This window comes from Lissotriton helveticus, chromosome 4_1, assembly GCF_964261635.1.
Source record: "Lissotriton helveticus chromosome 4_1, aLisHel1.1, whole genome shotgun sequence".
In the NCBI taxonomy this organism is placed as follows: Eukaryota; Metazoa; Chordata; class Amphibia; order Caudata; family Salamandridae; genus Lissotriton; species Lissotriton helveticus.
In genome coordinates, this window is record NC_136063.1 from 1,726,636,599 (window position 1) to 1,726,650,764 (window position 14,166).

Genomic DNA, 14,166 nt, shown 5'->3' on the forward strand with positions numbered 1-14,166 from the left:
CTAAGTACCTACAGAGTTATGATAAAAGATAAAGCTACTTTGTAGGGGTATATAATATTTCACAAAATGTAAAACCATGTAAGAGTATTGCATGTACATATCATACAGATGGAATTGAATTGGATAATTGTGTTAAATATACAGCTTAGTGGGGCATGTTGCTGTTTAAAATTTAAATTCCGAATACCATTTGAGAATACATGTACATTTATTTAAATTTGTGTAATGTACTCATAATTTTGTGTTTATGTGCACCAAAGGCAATTACTCAAGGGGTATTGGTATGACCAGGTCAGAAAAATAAGTCAAAACATATATGGTCTGATGCAATACTATGCGTGCAACAGCCTGAAACATGTGGTGCCATAACACTGGATGCACAGCTCCTTTTGCACGGCATGCTGAGCTGTTATTGAAACTCCTAGTCACTAAAATCATTGAAACAGGTCCCAAGCATCTAAGGCTTACATGCTTTCTCTAATACAGGCAAAATGCCATCAACACAATAGCTTGATCTCACATAACTTCAACAGTATCGGCATTGGGACACTACTTCTCAAACCTCTTCCAGGACAAGCATTATTACAGGAAAGTGCAAACTTTTTCATGGTCCCCCTATTTTGTTTTAACTCGCTCTACTGTCATTTTGACTCTCGGAAATGGGAAACTACTAAACAACCCTCTTTGCATGTGCTATACCCTTCAAAAAGGGTACCAACTGGTGGGGTTACAATTGACCTGCCTGATATTTTAGTAAGGACTCTGTAATATGGCATGCATAGGACAGAGCTGACATAAAAGTTACATTTCCCATGCTGGCTGCATTATTACTGTACCCCGCCCACATGTGTTTCTTTAAAATCCTGACTTTGGGGCTCCTCTTCCAGACTCAAATAACTGTAGCCAAAATCTTAACCAGCTTCTGTGGAAAAATAGTTTTGAGATGGGCATAGGGCATACAAAATCAGCACTCAATAGGGCCTTGAGTACCCCAAACCTGGGTGCATAATAGAAAAAAAGCATAACTAGTATTGGTATTGGTGTGACTTTGCAATAATGGGCTTACACTGGCAGTTCGTTTCATAGGTTGTGCTAGTGTTCCACCATGGTAAAAACCTACTTATGAAGAAAATGTATAAATTTTTTATGTTGGCTTTAGACAACAACTACAACAATCATCTGTGCACCTTTGTACTGTTTAACAAAATTCTAAATCAATTGCAATCAGGGAAAATGCTTTGCAAATTGTCCTGGAAGTTGAAGAACAATTCACAACTAAGACAGTAGTGAGACGCAACTAGTCACAAAATAGTCTCATTGAGTTGTACCCTTGCTTTCCACAGACAATAAAGACTGTAGAATAATTGACATAAGATATATGCATTCAGTTGTAACACAGTAGATGTTAAACATATTAGCAGGCCTATGTAATTTAATGATAATAGCATAATATTTACAGCGGGAGATGCAAAACATGGTGGACTCTGCTATCAGCCACATCTCCACTACCAATTATGAACATTTGTTTTACAGGATATATGGCTTTTTCAATATGAAGCATCCTGACTCACAGTACACTTGAAAAACTCACAATTATTATATAATGTAATGGATATTTGTGCATTGTTTCACCCAGAAATAGTTTTAGCAAAAATGTCTCATGGGACTTTTGCTTTAGCACATATGAGCAGAAGACTTTAGAAAACCCTTGCTTAAGCCCCTAAAACATTTGCTTAAGCCCCTTCTTTTTCAGTATGTGCATTTAGACAGCACAAAAATACAATTAAGAATCTTTGTCTGGTTTTACCGCTGATAACTATGGACGATTTGCAACTCTCTAATTTTGTGTGTGAGTCCTATTCCTTATGCTCAATAGAAGTAGCAACAAAAACTCATGTCATAGTGAAATAGGTCAACTCTATTAGCTTTCGAATCTTTCAGTCCCTGTATAACACATTTATTAATAATGTCATATTTCTGCTTCTGTTAGTTCACAGTGAGAACATCTTTTCCTGCGGATATCTGTTGCACTGTATCATACTTGTATATGTTCTACAGTTATATGTCCCTATGTGTACATAGCAATCTGTAACAAGAATCAGGACCTGAGTCTTGAGGAGGATTCTGATCATTTTATGAGCATGAGCTTGCGCAAGGATCAGAGGTCCACATTTTTTGTGGTAAACATCTTACCTCTGCTGATTCCCCTAACAAATTTCAACTGGTCCAACCTGTTGAATTTTTTTTAGGAATAGGTGTGATACAATCTAGATATCTACAGAATTCAGTGTGGAGAATAACTATTCCATGTACAATTCCCAATTTTCTTCTTAAAAATTCAGAATTGGTGGTATTTCCAATGAGTATGTTTCTGTATCGTGTTGGGATTTCTTGGGTGTGGTAAATAACACACCCTATTCCAAGCCATTCGTAATGTCTAAGTCTTAATCACCATACTACAGATGTAGACATCTCTTTTAGGTCTCACCTACCATACAGTGCAAGCTATTTGTGTACCAAAAGGCATATTGTCGGCTTACAGTGGGCTTAAAGTCCCCACATTGCTTGACATTGGCTTTATTGTCACTCTCCTTTGCTTCCCTCTTACACGTTAGCTTGGGATGGTTTTACTTCTCTTGTGTTTGTCCCTCCCCTGGAGCATGGCCACATTAATTATGTCCTTCCTCTGTTCACTTTTTAGTCAACACTATTTTCGTTTTGGTTAAGCATTCCGCGTTAAAAAAAATAGTTTTCGAGCTGTCTCCCTCATGTGCTTCACTTCCCCCCTTCCCCTGCACTCTGAGTTGTTGTCCATCACATGTGTGCTTCCCTCTCACCCCCCCTTGCACTCACCCATGTCTGCTTCTCCCCACTGTGTTGCTTTCCTGTCCATGTACTTCTCCCTCATGTCAAGTCCTTTAGGATAGTCCTGTCATATACCCCCTTTTACATAAATGTATCCCATCCACACAACAATAACGATTTTAAACAGGTGAGCTTTTACGTAGTAGCTTGCTCCTGTCTCCTCCACACCAGGATCTCAGTACTCTATAATAATTACTGTACCTGACATACATAACCATGTACTCACGCATAGTATAATTATTCTATATAAGGGTCTCCACTTTTTTCATCCTTGGCCAACAGCCAGCTGTGCATGATCGCATTTGTTTGAAAAAATATTCATGATTGTTTCCAAAACATTTATGGTTGTTTTCCAAACATTTTGATTCTAGAAGAAACCCTGGAGTGACCACTTAGTATAAATGACCCTTATTTTCCCCTACAAATTAGAGTAGAATTCCTTCCAAGCTGACATGGGTCCTGCATGCTAAATCTTCGACACATATCGGACTGAAAACCCTTACAGGGTGTCATTCTCGAAGCCGAGACGGGTCCCTTCGTTCTAAACCATCAGGCGAGGGGGCTGGTTCTTCCCGAGGGTTTTCTTGGCTACATACATACATATACCTATATACATGCTACACATACAGATCTAGGTTAGGTACATTTAGGCAAATAACTTTGGGTGCGCATTTTAGGAATATGCAAGTGCTTCTGTTTTTATCTGAACTGCTTATGTTCATCTTATTAGCACTATGGTAGAAATGTATCTAATATTTACTATATTTGTACTTGCAATCTCTTTTATATGCATCTGTCGCCTGATTGTCGCAGCACATATGTTTTAAACAAGGCTGTCGCTGGACCAATAAATACTTATTGAAATGTCCTAACCACCATCCTGTGTATTTTCTGAGAATAAGCAAGCATGAGTGTCTGAGCGAAACGTACTGTACTGTTTTCCACAATCCCTGAGAAATCAGGGTTGTCATGTTCAGCCAATGCCAGAAACTACCTACACCACTGTAAGATACAGGGGGTGGTAGTGGCACTGTAGAGCTAGCTGGTCTAACGGCTGACATACCCTGTGGGGGTATTCGGAAGTGGTTGGGACACCAAGCCCTCAGTTTAGGTCATCCAAAACGCGCAGGTCCTCGGGGCCTCCTAGGAACTACACAACACTTCCACCCCACCTCTAAATTACCCTTAATGGCCTACTTGTTTTTCTCCCACCCGTGGTCCACGTTACCCACTCTGCATGTTGTTTGCTTCACCCCACCCACATCCTGTGTGTTTCTTGCCCCTACTAGTGCCCTCCTTGTTGCTTCCAGACACATCAGTGTTTCTGCACCCCCCTCTCCCCCCCACCTTTCCTTCCGGTGTTTCTTCCTCCAACCTTTCTCACAATTTTTCATAATATTTACAAATTCAGTTTGTTGCTAAATACCATTTTCAAAGCCAATAAGTCCAAAAGACCAGACCAATTGGCTATGCCACTGCTTTTTAAAGAAATTATGTGATTTTTTTGCAGCAGCAGAGTGTAGAATTTTTTATTTTGTGCAGATTCTGTGTACGTGTTTTTATTAAAGTAATATATCAGTAATATTTACTTCAGAGTCTAATGAATGGATCAGAATTGTTGAGTAATATTTGTTGTATGTTATTTCATGGCTCAGTAGGGGTCTGGGACCCGGCCTCTCAACTGCAAAATAAGCCAGCTCTCAAAATTCAAATGCCTTTATCCAGAAGAAAACAGGAACACTGGGAAGTTTGAGCACAATCTCAGTTTTGCAAAAACAAACTTGAACTGGTGCACCATATTAGCGCCATACTCCCACTGACATTTTTCTTCAGGCAATCCAGTTTATCAGTACTGCATGTGACCTTTACCTATAGACTTTAAGCGGATTTTTGTTGACATTGAACAGCAAGGGTTCCTTGCAGGAGAGAGAATGTAAAGGTCGACTTGTGCAATAATACCAGTTGTGCAAAGAAACCTTTCTCAGAATCACTAGTCGCTAAATAGGGACGTCAATATAGAATTTTCTTTACTATGCACTCATTTAGCAAATAAACACAGTTGCTGTTGCTGTATTTTCTTCACTTTTCTTGTATTCACCAAACGAAATGATGTAATCGTGCTTTAAAACATGTTTTTCCATTCCCCATTTGTAAAGTTTAATGCAGAAGTTGTGTATTAGTTTGCATCAGCAAACACACCACTGCATACTCGTATGCACATTTCTTACTGAACATGATTCCATGATCCAGTATGTATTTGCAAAGCAGGCCTGAAATGTATGCCATGCGCCTGAATGTATAAGCCCATTAAGACCCGTGTTTAGAGGGCTATTGAAAACATGTCCCCATTGTTCTACAAGAATGCATATCAGAGAAACTGGCAGAAAATATATAGCGAAAATCAGCAATATGAAAAATGTAAAGCTACACCACATTGGTAAAATGTCCCTAAAATACTATCTTTATTGCTGACTAATCTTAACATCCCTTCCATAATATCAAGCTGCAATTTCAATTCACATTAAAAGCAATATTGGGAAAGCAAGACCGAGTATGTATTCCTTACTTCTGTTCTAAAGGAGAAATACTAACTTTTATTCAGATTCCTGCATGTATGTTTGTATGTTTTATGCTCTTAGTGAATGACATATAACTATATATATTTTGTTTTTCAGGCCTAATTGTCCTGGCTGCAATAACCCCAGAATCCTCGTTGGACTCAGGCCATGAAACCAACTCCTCTGAGTTGACTGACGTCTCCGAAATGGTCTCTGCCATGAAACAGCACCAGAACGCAGCGTATTTCCTAGCCCAGCACATTAACAAAGAAAACCTGCTGACAAGAAAGGACCTTCCCTTCAGAATCCAGACATGCACAGCGCAGGCTGTCCTCACCTCGCCTTACCCTATTGGTTGCCAAGAAGCAAGCCCATCAATGACAGCTGCATTCTCTAGGCAGAGCCCAAACACTGTAGTCAGCGCAAGTAAACAGGAGAGAACTGTGGAACGCAGCTACACTCTAGCCATGAAGCCTTTACTATCCCCCCACCTCAGCGAACAGACGAGCAGAATGATTGTGGTGCCAAGCCCAGAACGCAAGGGGTCTACGCGAGCTAAGCCTGCCTTCAAAGCTTCACTAAATGCCAACACTGCAGCACTGAATGCACCACCCATTCAAACTATTGAAGAGAAAGCATTACAAGGATTGAGAGTTAGCCCTAAGTTGGTACATATTAGCCCTAAGTTGATGCATGTTAGCCCTAAGTTGATACATGTTAGCCCTAAGTTGATACATGAGTCCAAATCTGATGTGAACTCTTCTATCATTTCTGCCTCTGTGCATCAGGTCGTGAATACTCATGACTTGTCTTCCCATCAAATGTCCACCTCGATTAGCCCCAGTGAAGAAAAGCCCTCGCATAAAACAAAGGAGAATTCTTCAAGTGGCAAGCAAATGCATTCTAAGGTGGTCCAGCCAGCTGTTGACAGCTTGTGCAGCTGCCAGCAGCAGGGTGAGAAATCTGAAGACCAGAAGGAGACAGAGACTGCCCGGGGGGACATCTTCCATCTCTCTCCCACTGATGATGAAAGGCTGCATGCGAAGGTTTGTTCTGCCAAAAACTATCAGCCTCAGCCTATCAAAGATTCAACAGCAAAGGTCCAGAAGCCAGTGAGTGGGGAGTTGAGTCAGAAGGCGGACATAAACCTGAACCCCACTTTAAATAAACAGAATGAAACATCAGCAACCAAGGTGGATGAAATAAAACCTGAAAATAATCTCAAGAGCAAGAAAAAAGTTGATAACACTTCACATTCACAATCTGCAAACATATCGTCTTCTAAGCTCGCAAGAGACAACCCAAAGATTTCAGTTCAGTCTGGATCCAAAACAAATAGCCTGAAGGCTAGTGGAGGGCCCACGAATATCACCGACAGCGGGCTTGATATAATACAGAAAGAAAGCGAGCCTTCTGTAAAGAACAAACCTCAGAAAGCACCTTTTCGGTTGAAAAAATTGTTTTCTGCAACATTTCCTTTACGAATGAAAAAAGAAACAGATGAAAGACAGGTGCAACTACAAAAAGTTAAACAGTACGAGATAGAATTGTTGGAAGAACTCCTCAAACCCAAGACAAAAGCTGACATTAAGCCTAAGGAGTATCTTCTCCCTTCTGTGCCAGGACGCTGTGCCTGCCAGGTGAGAAGCAGCCCGGTTCAGAAAGTGCCAGGAATGTCAAGGGAGCAAAGGCGCAGCTGTGACTGCAAGCGTATCTGCCGTGGGATGATGATCCCTCCCAACCAGATCACTGATCCAGACCTTGAGAAGCGAGGGAGACCAAAAACCACATTTGCCCAGCGACAAGCTGAAGTTGCTAAATTACTTAATAATAGCAGCCCCACTAAGAGCAAGCAAATTCGGTCAACAAGTCTAGAGTCTAGGGACTGTAAGTCAGACCCCGACAACAGTGTGTCTTGTTTGACAACGTGTGCCTCCCAAGGAGATTGCATGAGTGCACCTCACTACAAAAAGCTCTTGCGCCGCTATAGTGTAAGTGAAATAGATAAGAGTGATGCTGTATCGCTTTCTTCTGACATCTACCAAAACATCTTTCCAACCAAACAAAAAGCCTTAAAGGATAAGGATGAGCAAATCATCCAGAGCTCTTCAGTGAAGAGCCAAGCAATACAGTCTGCAGATAAGGGAGTGTCTTCTCATGCTCATGTAGTGGAGGACAAGAAAGGTCAAAAGGTCACTGGTGTGGTAGCCGTCAAAGAAGAAATGTATCCAAGCCAGACCAAATTGCCTAATGAAGAAGCCGATAATAAAAAGTGCTGTTCAATCCGTTATTGTTTTTACTATAGGAAGTGTGATACAGCTGATGATGGCAGTGACAAGGATGAACTCTCTTATTCTATCCCCATGCAGATCCTTCCTGGCATGAAGCTTGACAATCAGATGGTTCCTGTCATGAGCCGGACACTACAAGTGCTGGATGCTACAGCCTGCAGTAGCTCTGAGGACAGCCAGACCCAAGAGATTGATTTAAGAACCTCCACCTTTGAGGGAAGCCTTGCTAAGATCAGTTTACTTCGTGGTCATGCTTATGCATTGCCGGATGGGTTTGTTGCAGTGCAGTTGGATACCAGTGAACTTTTGACAATAATACGACAATGTGTAGTAAGCTCAGAGACTCGTGATTCCAAACCATACATGTCACAGCTTGCCGAATACAAGCAAGAATTGGCTCTCAAGTTCAAAGAGTTCAGGGCTTCCTGTCGTAGGCTGGCTGCAGTGGACAAGAGCCCAACCCACATGCTGTCAGCTATCACAAGCAGCTTTCAAGTGCTCTGCAGTCTTATTGAAACATTTGTGAGGCTGGTCTATATTGTGCGATCAGAATCTCAGCGTCAAGAGCTTCTAAGAAAGGTGGAGGAGGTGGTTCGGAACTATACCTTCCTCCTCAGAGCTGCAGAAGAGTCTACAGCCAGAACGCTGAATCAGCAAAGAACTATAGGACAGCTTGCCCGCCAGTCAGCTGCTGTTGCGACTGTTATGAGCACATTCTCACGCTCCATAAAGACATTGATCAACAAGTAAATGAACTGCAAAATGTACAAAAGTGTATATGTCTGTGGTTCTAGCGTTTTGTAGTTCTAGTGAGACTGCGTGTTTGGAGGAATGGTGGATCGGCAACTGGGTTTTTCAGAGTGCCCAGAAAAGATTTCCATTTTGGGTAGAGGTCTACAGAGGGAGCGAAGAAACTACAGTGTTGCTGTTACTGTAATTATCATCAGAGTGAATGGATTACAGACTATCACTGTGCATGTTCCCTCTTACGTTGGCCTACAAATAGACTTAACTGGGAGTAGATATTGTTTTTTTGAGAAGGGAGCCTATTTTTATAGAATACAATTACATGTGACTACTTCCAGTTTAACTAGTCTCAATGTTGGAAATGTGCTGGTCCTTGCATCTGCCAACCTTGCAGTTTTTATCGTATTGATAAATTAATTATTCTCTAGATAATATTGTGCCTAATTGCATATAGGGAACTCCTCATCATGATACTTTGTGCTTACGTTTTCAAAACTATTTATCCAAGATGTGTATGACTGTTTGAATGTGAACTGTTGTTTGATATCTCTTCATCACTAGAAATTAACATCCATCATGGCGCTGAAACCTCCTTAGAGCTGTTCATTGACAAAACATATTTAGTACATTCATGATGTCTGAAAGAGGTAACACATTTTAAATCTTTAGTTTAAATTATGTGATTAGGCAGGGAATCCATAAATTGGCCTTTTACTCCATCCTCCACCAGACCCTATATTATAGGTGTACCGTTTCAATTCCTTTAAGAGCTGTAACACTTTTCTGAAACTGTCTAGTTTAGAAAATACAGAACATGGAGACTCATGATAGTGAAGAATGTTTGTTGAAAATAAGTTGTAGAGGTGTTAATTGTAGTTCACTATTGCTTTCCATATTCCTTTGCAGCTTCCTAATATGATGGCAAAAGAATGGAGCATTTAAAACAGGGTTCAATATAGCATCCCTGTAGACCAGTCAGTGACACATTGTTCAAATCACCATTTCCTCTGGAGTTTTTATTCAGATAATATTGTTTGATCAAAGCATGCTGAGCAGTGTTGGTTGCAGTGAGTTGAATGCTACATGAATTGATTTTCAAATGTTTCATATGGTTTCTAAGCGCTGGAAGAATTTGCTCTGATGCTATTGAACCCTTTAATTGAGGCCTGCCATGGACACATATTTGAGAGAAATAAATTATATAAAAATGTGCATAGTCAAAGGAAAATAACCAAAGGAGACTGGGCAAACCTAGGACCATTTAAGTTTGAGGACACGCTAGAAACAAAGTTCTTCTAGACATTAAACAACGACTGGATTCCCTTAGTGCAATGCTTACAAAGAGTGGTACATCGTTGATTGTCTCCAAAATTATTTGTCAATATGATATCATTCTGAGACAAGAAATATTTGTTTATGACTGCATAGTCTTTGTGTAAAAATTATTAATATCTAGAAGTATATGTAGAAGAAAATCTCAGCTATCCTTTGTGTTGGGTAAACAGCAAGAAACTAAGGCTTCAGAAATAAACTAAGATGTCCTTGTCAGACAAATGCTAAGGCATCAATGTAAAACAATTATTATTTACAGCTTGTCAAAGGCACTTTGATAGGGACACTTAGACTAGGAAACTCAATTGGAGAACTTTTGGTATTTGGCCAACTTGCAGTTTGGAAGTAGTCTGATTAGGTCAAAATTTCAATATCACTCCCCCCAAGCTTGATTAAATCTTTCCTGATGTGTGTCTAGCATATAGGCAGGTTGCATAGTCCTAGAAAATAATCTTCTCACTGGCAATGGTCTTGCTTTAATTCCTACCCCTCATAAATTTACTTCTCATGCTGGATGCTTGAGTATTACAGGAAGGTAAGTTAGACATAAGGCGGATACTGTTTCAAAAACCAAAACAAGAAAAAAAGACTGTTACCCCATGGTGTGGTAGTTCTTTTTCCAATAATTTCAAGTCTTGAGGGTGTTCTTCTAAAATAGTAAGCAATGGGACGAGCACTACAGACAGGCAGCGAACTGAGGACTTAAAACAAATTTCAACTGCCCTTGGTACAGGTAAACATAACTTGGTGGTGAAGGCTAGTAAGTTCACTTTCTTTTAAAAGCTCACTTTAAGGTGACATGATTTTATAAACTTATACAGTGCTTCTATTTAAGGAGCCACTGGCACAGACAATGTGCTCCTTGAGGAGACACAAGAATAATAGGGGGTCATTTATGGCCTATTATGAACTTTCAGATGCTTTTATCAGAGGGTTACGAGGATAGGGATTCTACCATATTGAAAAAACAGGTGGGCTAAATGTAATCATCTTCTACAACATGTAATGGCCAACAACAGAAGAAAAATAATGCGCCTTGTATCCTCATTTTAAGTTACAGAGAGGCAAAAGAAGCATTTAAATATGAAAACAGGGGATCCAGAGTCACTACAGAGGAAGACTGCATCATGCTTTTGTTTATTGAACAGACCTCAAAGATGCTCCTGAAACAATACACTTGGTAAATTCTTGTGTTGTCACCCAAAATAGTTAACTCCTCTCTTGTTCAGAAAAAAAGCAAATGGTGCCAATAGTTGGCCTGCTGTCTAATCTTACCGAGTGCTAAAGGGCATACTGTTATATCTTGCTTATGTATTCATCCATCTTCCCTGTGTAGATGGATGAATACATAAGCAAGATATAACACATACTGCTAACAAAGAGTTGTCAGGATTGTCTAATAGCAGTGGAGAGTCCCAAGAAAAACTTTCTTTCTGAACTCTCCTGAACATTGGATATTCATTGTTTAATATCCCAGTACATAGTGGAAAAATATTTTCTTTTTTCAGTATACCTAGTATTGTTAATAAATATATACTCTTTACTTCTAGCAGAAACATGTCTTCAGTTCTGAGATCAGAAGGAGAGCCTTGGGCACTAATCTCGAGCTGCTTGTACTAGACTCTAATACTGTTGAAGAGGACGCAACATGGTGCTCAGGGAAAACATGACAATGGCGATTTAGGCTTCAAATCTTGCAGAATGTTAAGAGCTGACTTACCATTTTGCAAACAATGTAAGAAAAGAATCACTCGACATAATGAGACATCCACAGCTTAATGTGGATGATCCAGTGCTCTCTGTGCATGACCTGGTACAGTTCATGTCACCAAGTTTATTTTACAAAATGGTGTCTTTGATAGGTATCAACCCTTGTGATGCCCTTTTCTCCTGTTAAAGTTGATGAGGTATAAGGCCTAAGCTAGCGTTTATGATTCCTTTTGAGCAAAAATCTGCAAAATCCAACAAGATGTTAATTCAATACATCCCTAGATTATAAAACTTTAAGACAAGGCACCTGTCTAGTGGAAAGAAATCAACATTTATTTCCATAAATTCAATACGTTTGACAAGTCCAAAATCTGTTAGTTTCAAATCAGCTTCTAAGTCTTATATTTTGGCTGAAGAAACAAAGGTACAGTATAGGCGTGCAAAAATAACTGGTGTATCTATGGGAGCCACTGTTGATCATGGGAGATAATCTCATTAAAACTTGAGCATTAGTCCTTTTTAAATCATTTAAACCGTAGCATCAAGGCTACTCTAGGTACAATGTTGAGGCATCAGTATGAGGGGGGATTGAGAAAACTATCGGTAGGTAATGTATGCAGTCCAAAGAAAAGAAAATGAAACTGATGCTGCACTTTGCAGTGTTACTTTTCTATGTACCAATTCACGTCATACATTGTAGAGGTGCTCCTACAAGCCATGTCAAAAGGATAAGGACTAAGGAAAAAGAACGATCATTGGAAGTTCCTCCTCTTTGTGTTCTTGAGATTACTACTATTCATATCAATTTACCAGAAAGAAATAGTGAGTGGATTGTGTAAATGTTGTTTAATAAAAGGTGTGCGTATCTGTGCTAGATTATCCGGCAAACAGTAAGCATGTGAAGTTTAAGAAAGCTTTTTGTTATTGTTACATTCACAAGACTCCTCCTGGCAACTAAGAAAGACTCACCCCCATCATACAGTGACTGAATGCCCCAAACTCCCCTCTTTGTCAAGGGCTAGCATCAACAATACTACTGGGTTATCCGGCCATCTCCCTGAACAGCAGTGGGATGATCATTTGTCCAGTGAAACAGACATTCCAGACCTGAAAACAGGCAACACATTTTAGTGCAGTTTTTTAAAACTAAATAAAAATAACACATATCATGGGCCCAATCTGGCAAAAAAAATGAGTATGTAAATATTCATGTAATGTGATCCCTGTGATTTGCAGGCCTTATTATCATGTCCCAAAATTTACAGTCATGAAGAACAGAAGCAGCCAAATGACTATGTGATGTTAAATATACCATTGTGAGATCTGCATTTGAAACCTATCTGGTAACTGGAAGTCCATGTAAAAGGAATATATAATATCTTAAACTAATTATAATAGGTGGTACTCCTATAATAAATGAGTGGTAAAAAATCTCTAGTTGTAAAAATAAAATTAACAATGTATATTTTACCATTACTAAGAATCTCTATATAATTGCTACAGTTTTCTTTAAACTTCAATAAATCATCTTATGTTCTGAATGGAATCAGGACCCAAAGTACTAAACACCATTCATTCTCTATGGGTAATTACGCGAGCACCAGTATGTTCTAGATACAGTGACAATACAGTCTACAAATGTGATTAACATGATAAAACATAATGTCACAATTTAGCCAGAAATCTCAGTCGGGACAACTCACAGTTCTCAAATTCACATAATTTCTGTAATGGTGTTTCTCATCATTTCTTATAGAGTCTTCATTGCTGTAACAGGTGCCATTAACTTCCCAATTTTAAGTCAGTGACTTCACCAATAGGGTTCTGTGCAGCAAACTATATCCAGTGCATCCAATCACAATTTCACATACTTTTAATCTTAGTTGACACTTCTGTAGTGCATAATTGGACATTACTAGGTGATCGCAGCACATTCCAAGATGTCTTTGCAAACAGTTCTTAGAAAAGAAAGCAGACGAGAGTCTAAGTAGGATTAGATATTTGGGGTCAGTAGTTTAAGAACTATTCCTTTGATAAATGTATCAGACTTAGGCCCCTCTTCCGAGATGCACAGTTCTGGCGGGATGCAAACTTTGCACCCACAATTACTGGTACTATGCAGCAACACCTTGCTAGTTCCCCTTCTTGCTGAAAAAAAAACTTGCCTTGAATATCGACATAGGCTTGATTCTTGTTGCAGACCAAGTTTTAAATGCATTAATTTTTTGAATGTTTTGGGCCACTAAAATCTCGCCCGGTGTTCTAGCAACTGGGAAAGCCATATGGAGGAACACCAGCCCACTTGTGGTCAGGTGGAGCAAACTCGCACAATAATTCTTATCTACCCAACTTGTAATAAAGGGCTGTAATGGGTTGTTCATCAGTCTCAAAAGCTTTGCCTTTATTCATGTTTAGTACTCATCTCCTTTGCCTAGATTTATATGTGTAATAGCTAGCTACTGTTGATATCTGCTGTTGGGTGCCCCAGGATTTAGTCAGTGGCATGTTTGGGCAGTGTTGGAAGAGTGATCAATATTCTGTCTTTATACTTTCTGCGGTGGGAGAGGTGTGTCGTTTAGTGTCATGACATGCTACCAGGTGTTTCCTTATCAGTGAATGCTGTTTAAAACATGTTGATAAACTGTGCAGTGCTATGTTGGATG

At 39.6% G+C, this 14,166-nt stretch overlaps 1 protein-coding gene across 1 annotated transcript in view; it reads left to right on the forward strand.

Moving 5' to 3' along the window:
• FRMPD3 (FERM and PDZ domain containing 3) overlaps nt 1–8,464 on the forward strand; it is an 869,033-nt gene extending 860,569 nt beyond the window's left edge. Inside the window, exons 14-15 of the mRNA XM_078686306.1 lie at nt 5,541–6,058; nt 6,110–8,464. Coding sequence (XP_078542432.1) covers nt 5,541–6,058; nt 6,110–8,464 — 2,873 coding nt within the window. The remainder of the gene's footprint in view (nt 1–5,540; nt 6,059–6,109) is intronic.
• The last annotated feature ends 5,702 nt before the right edge of the window (nt 8,465–14,166 follow it).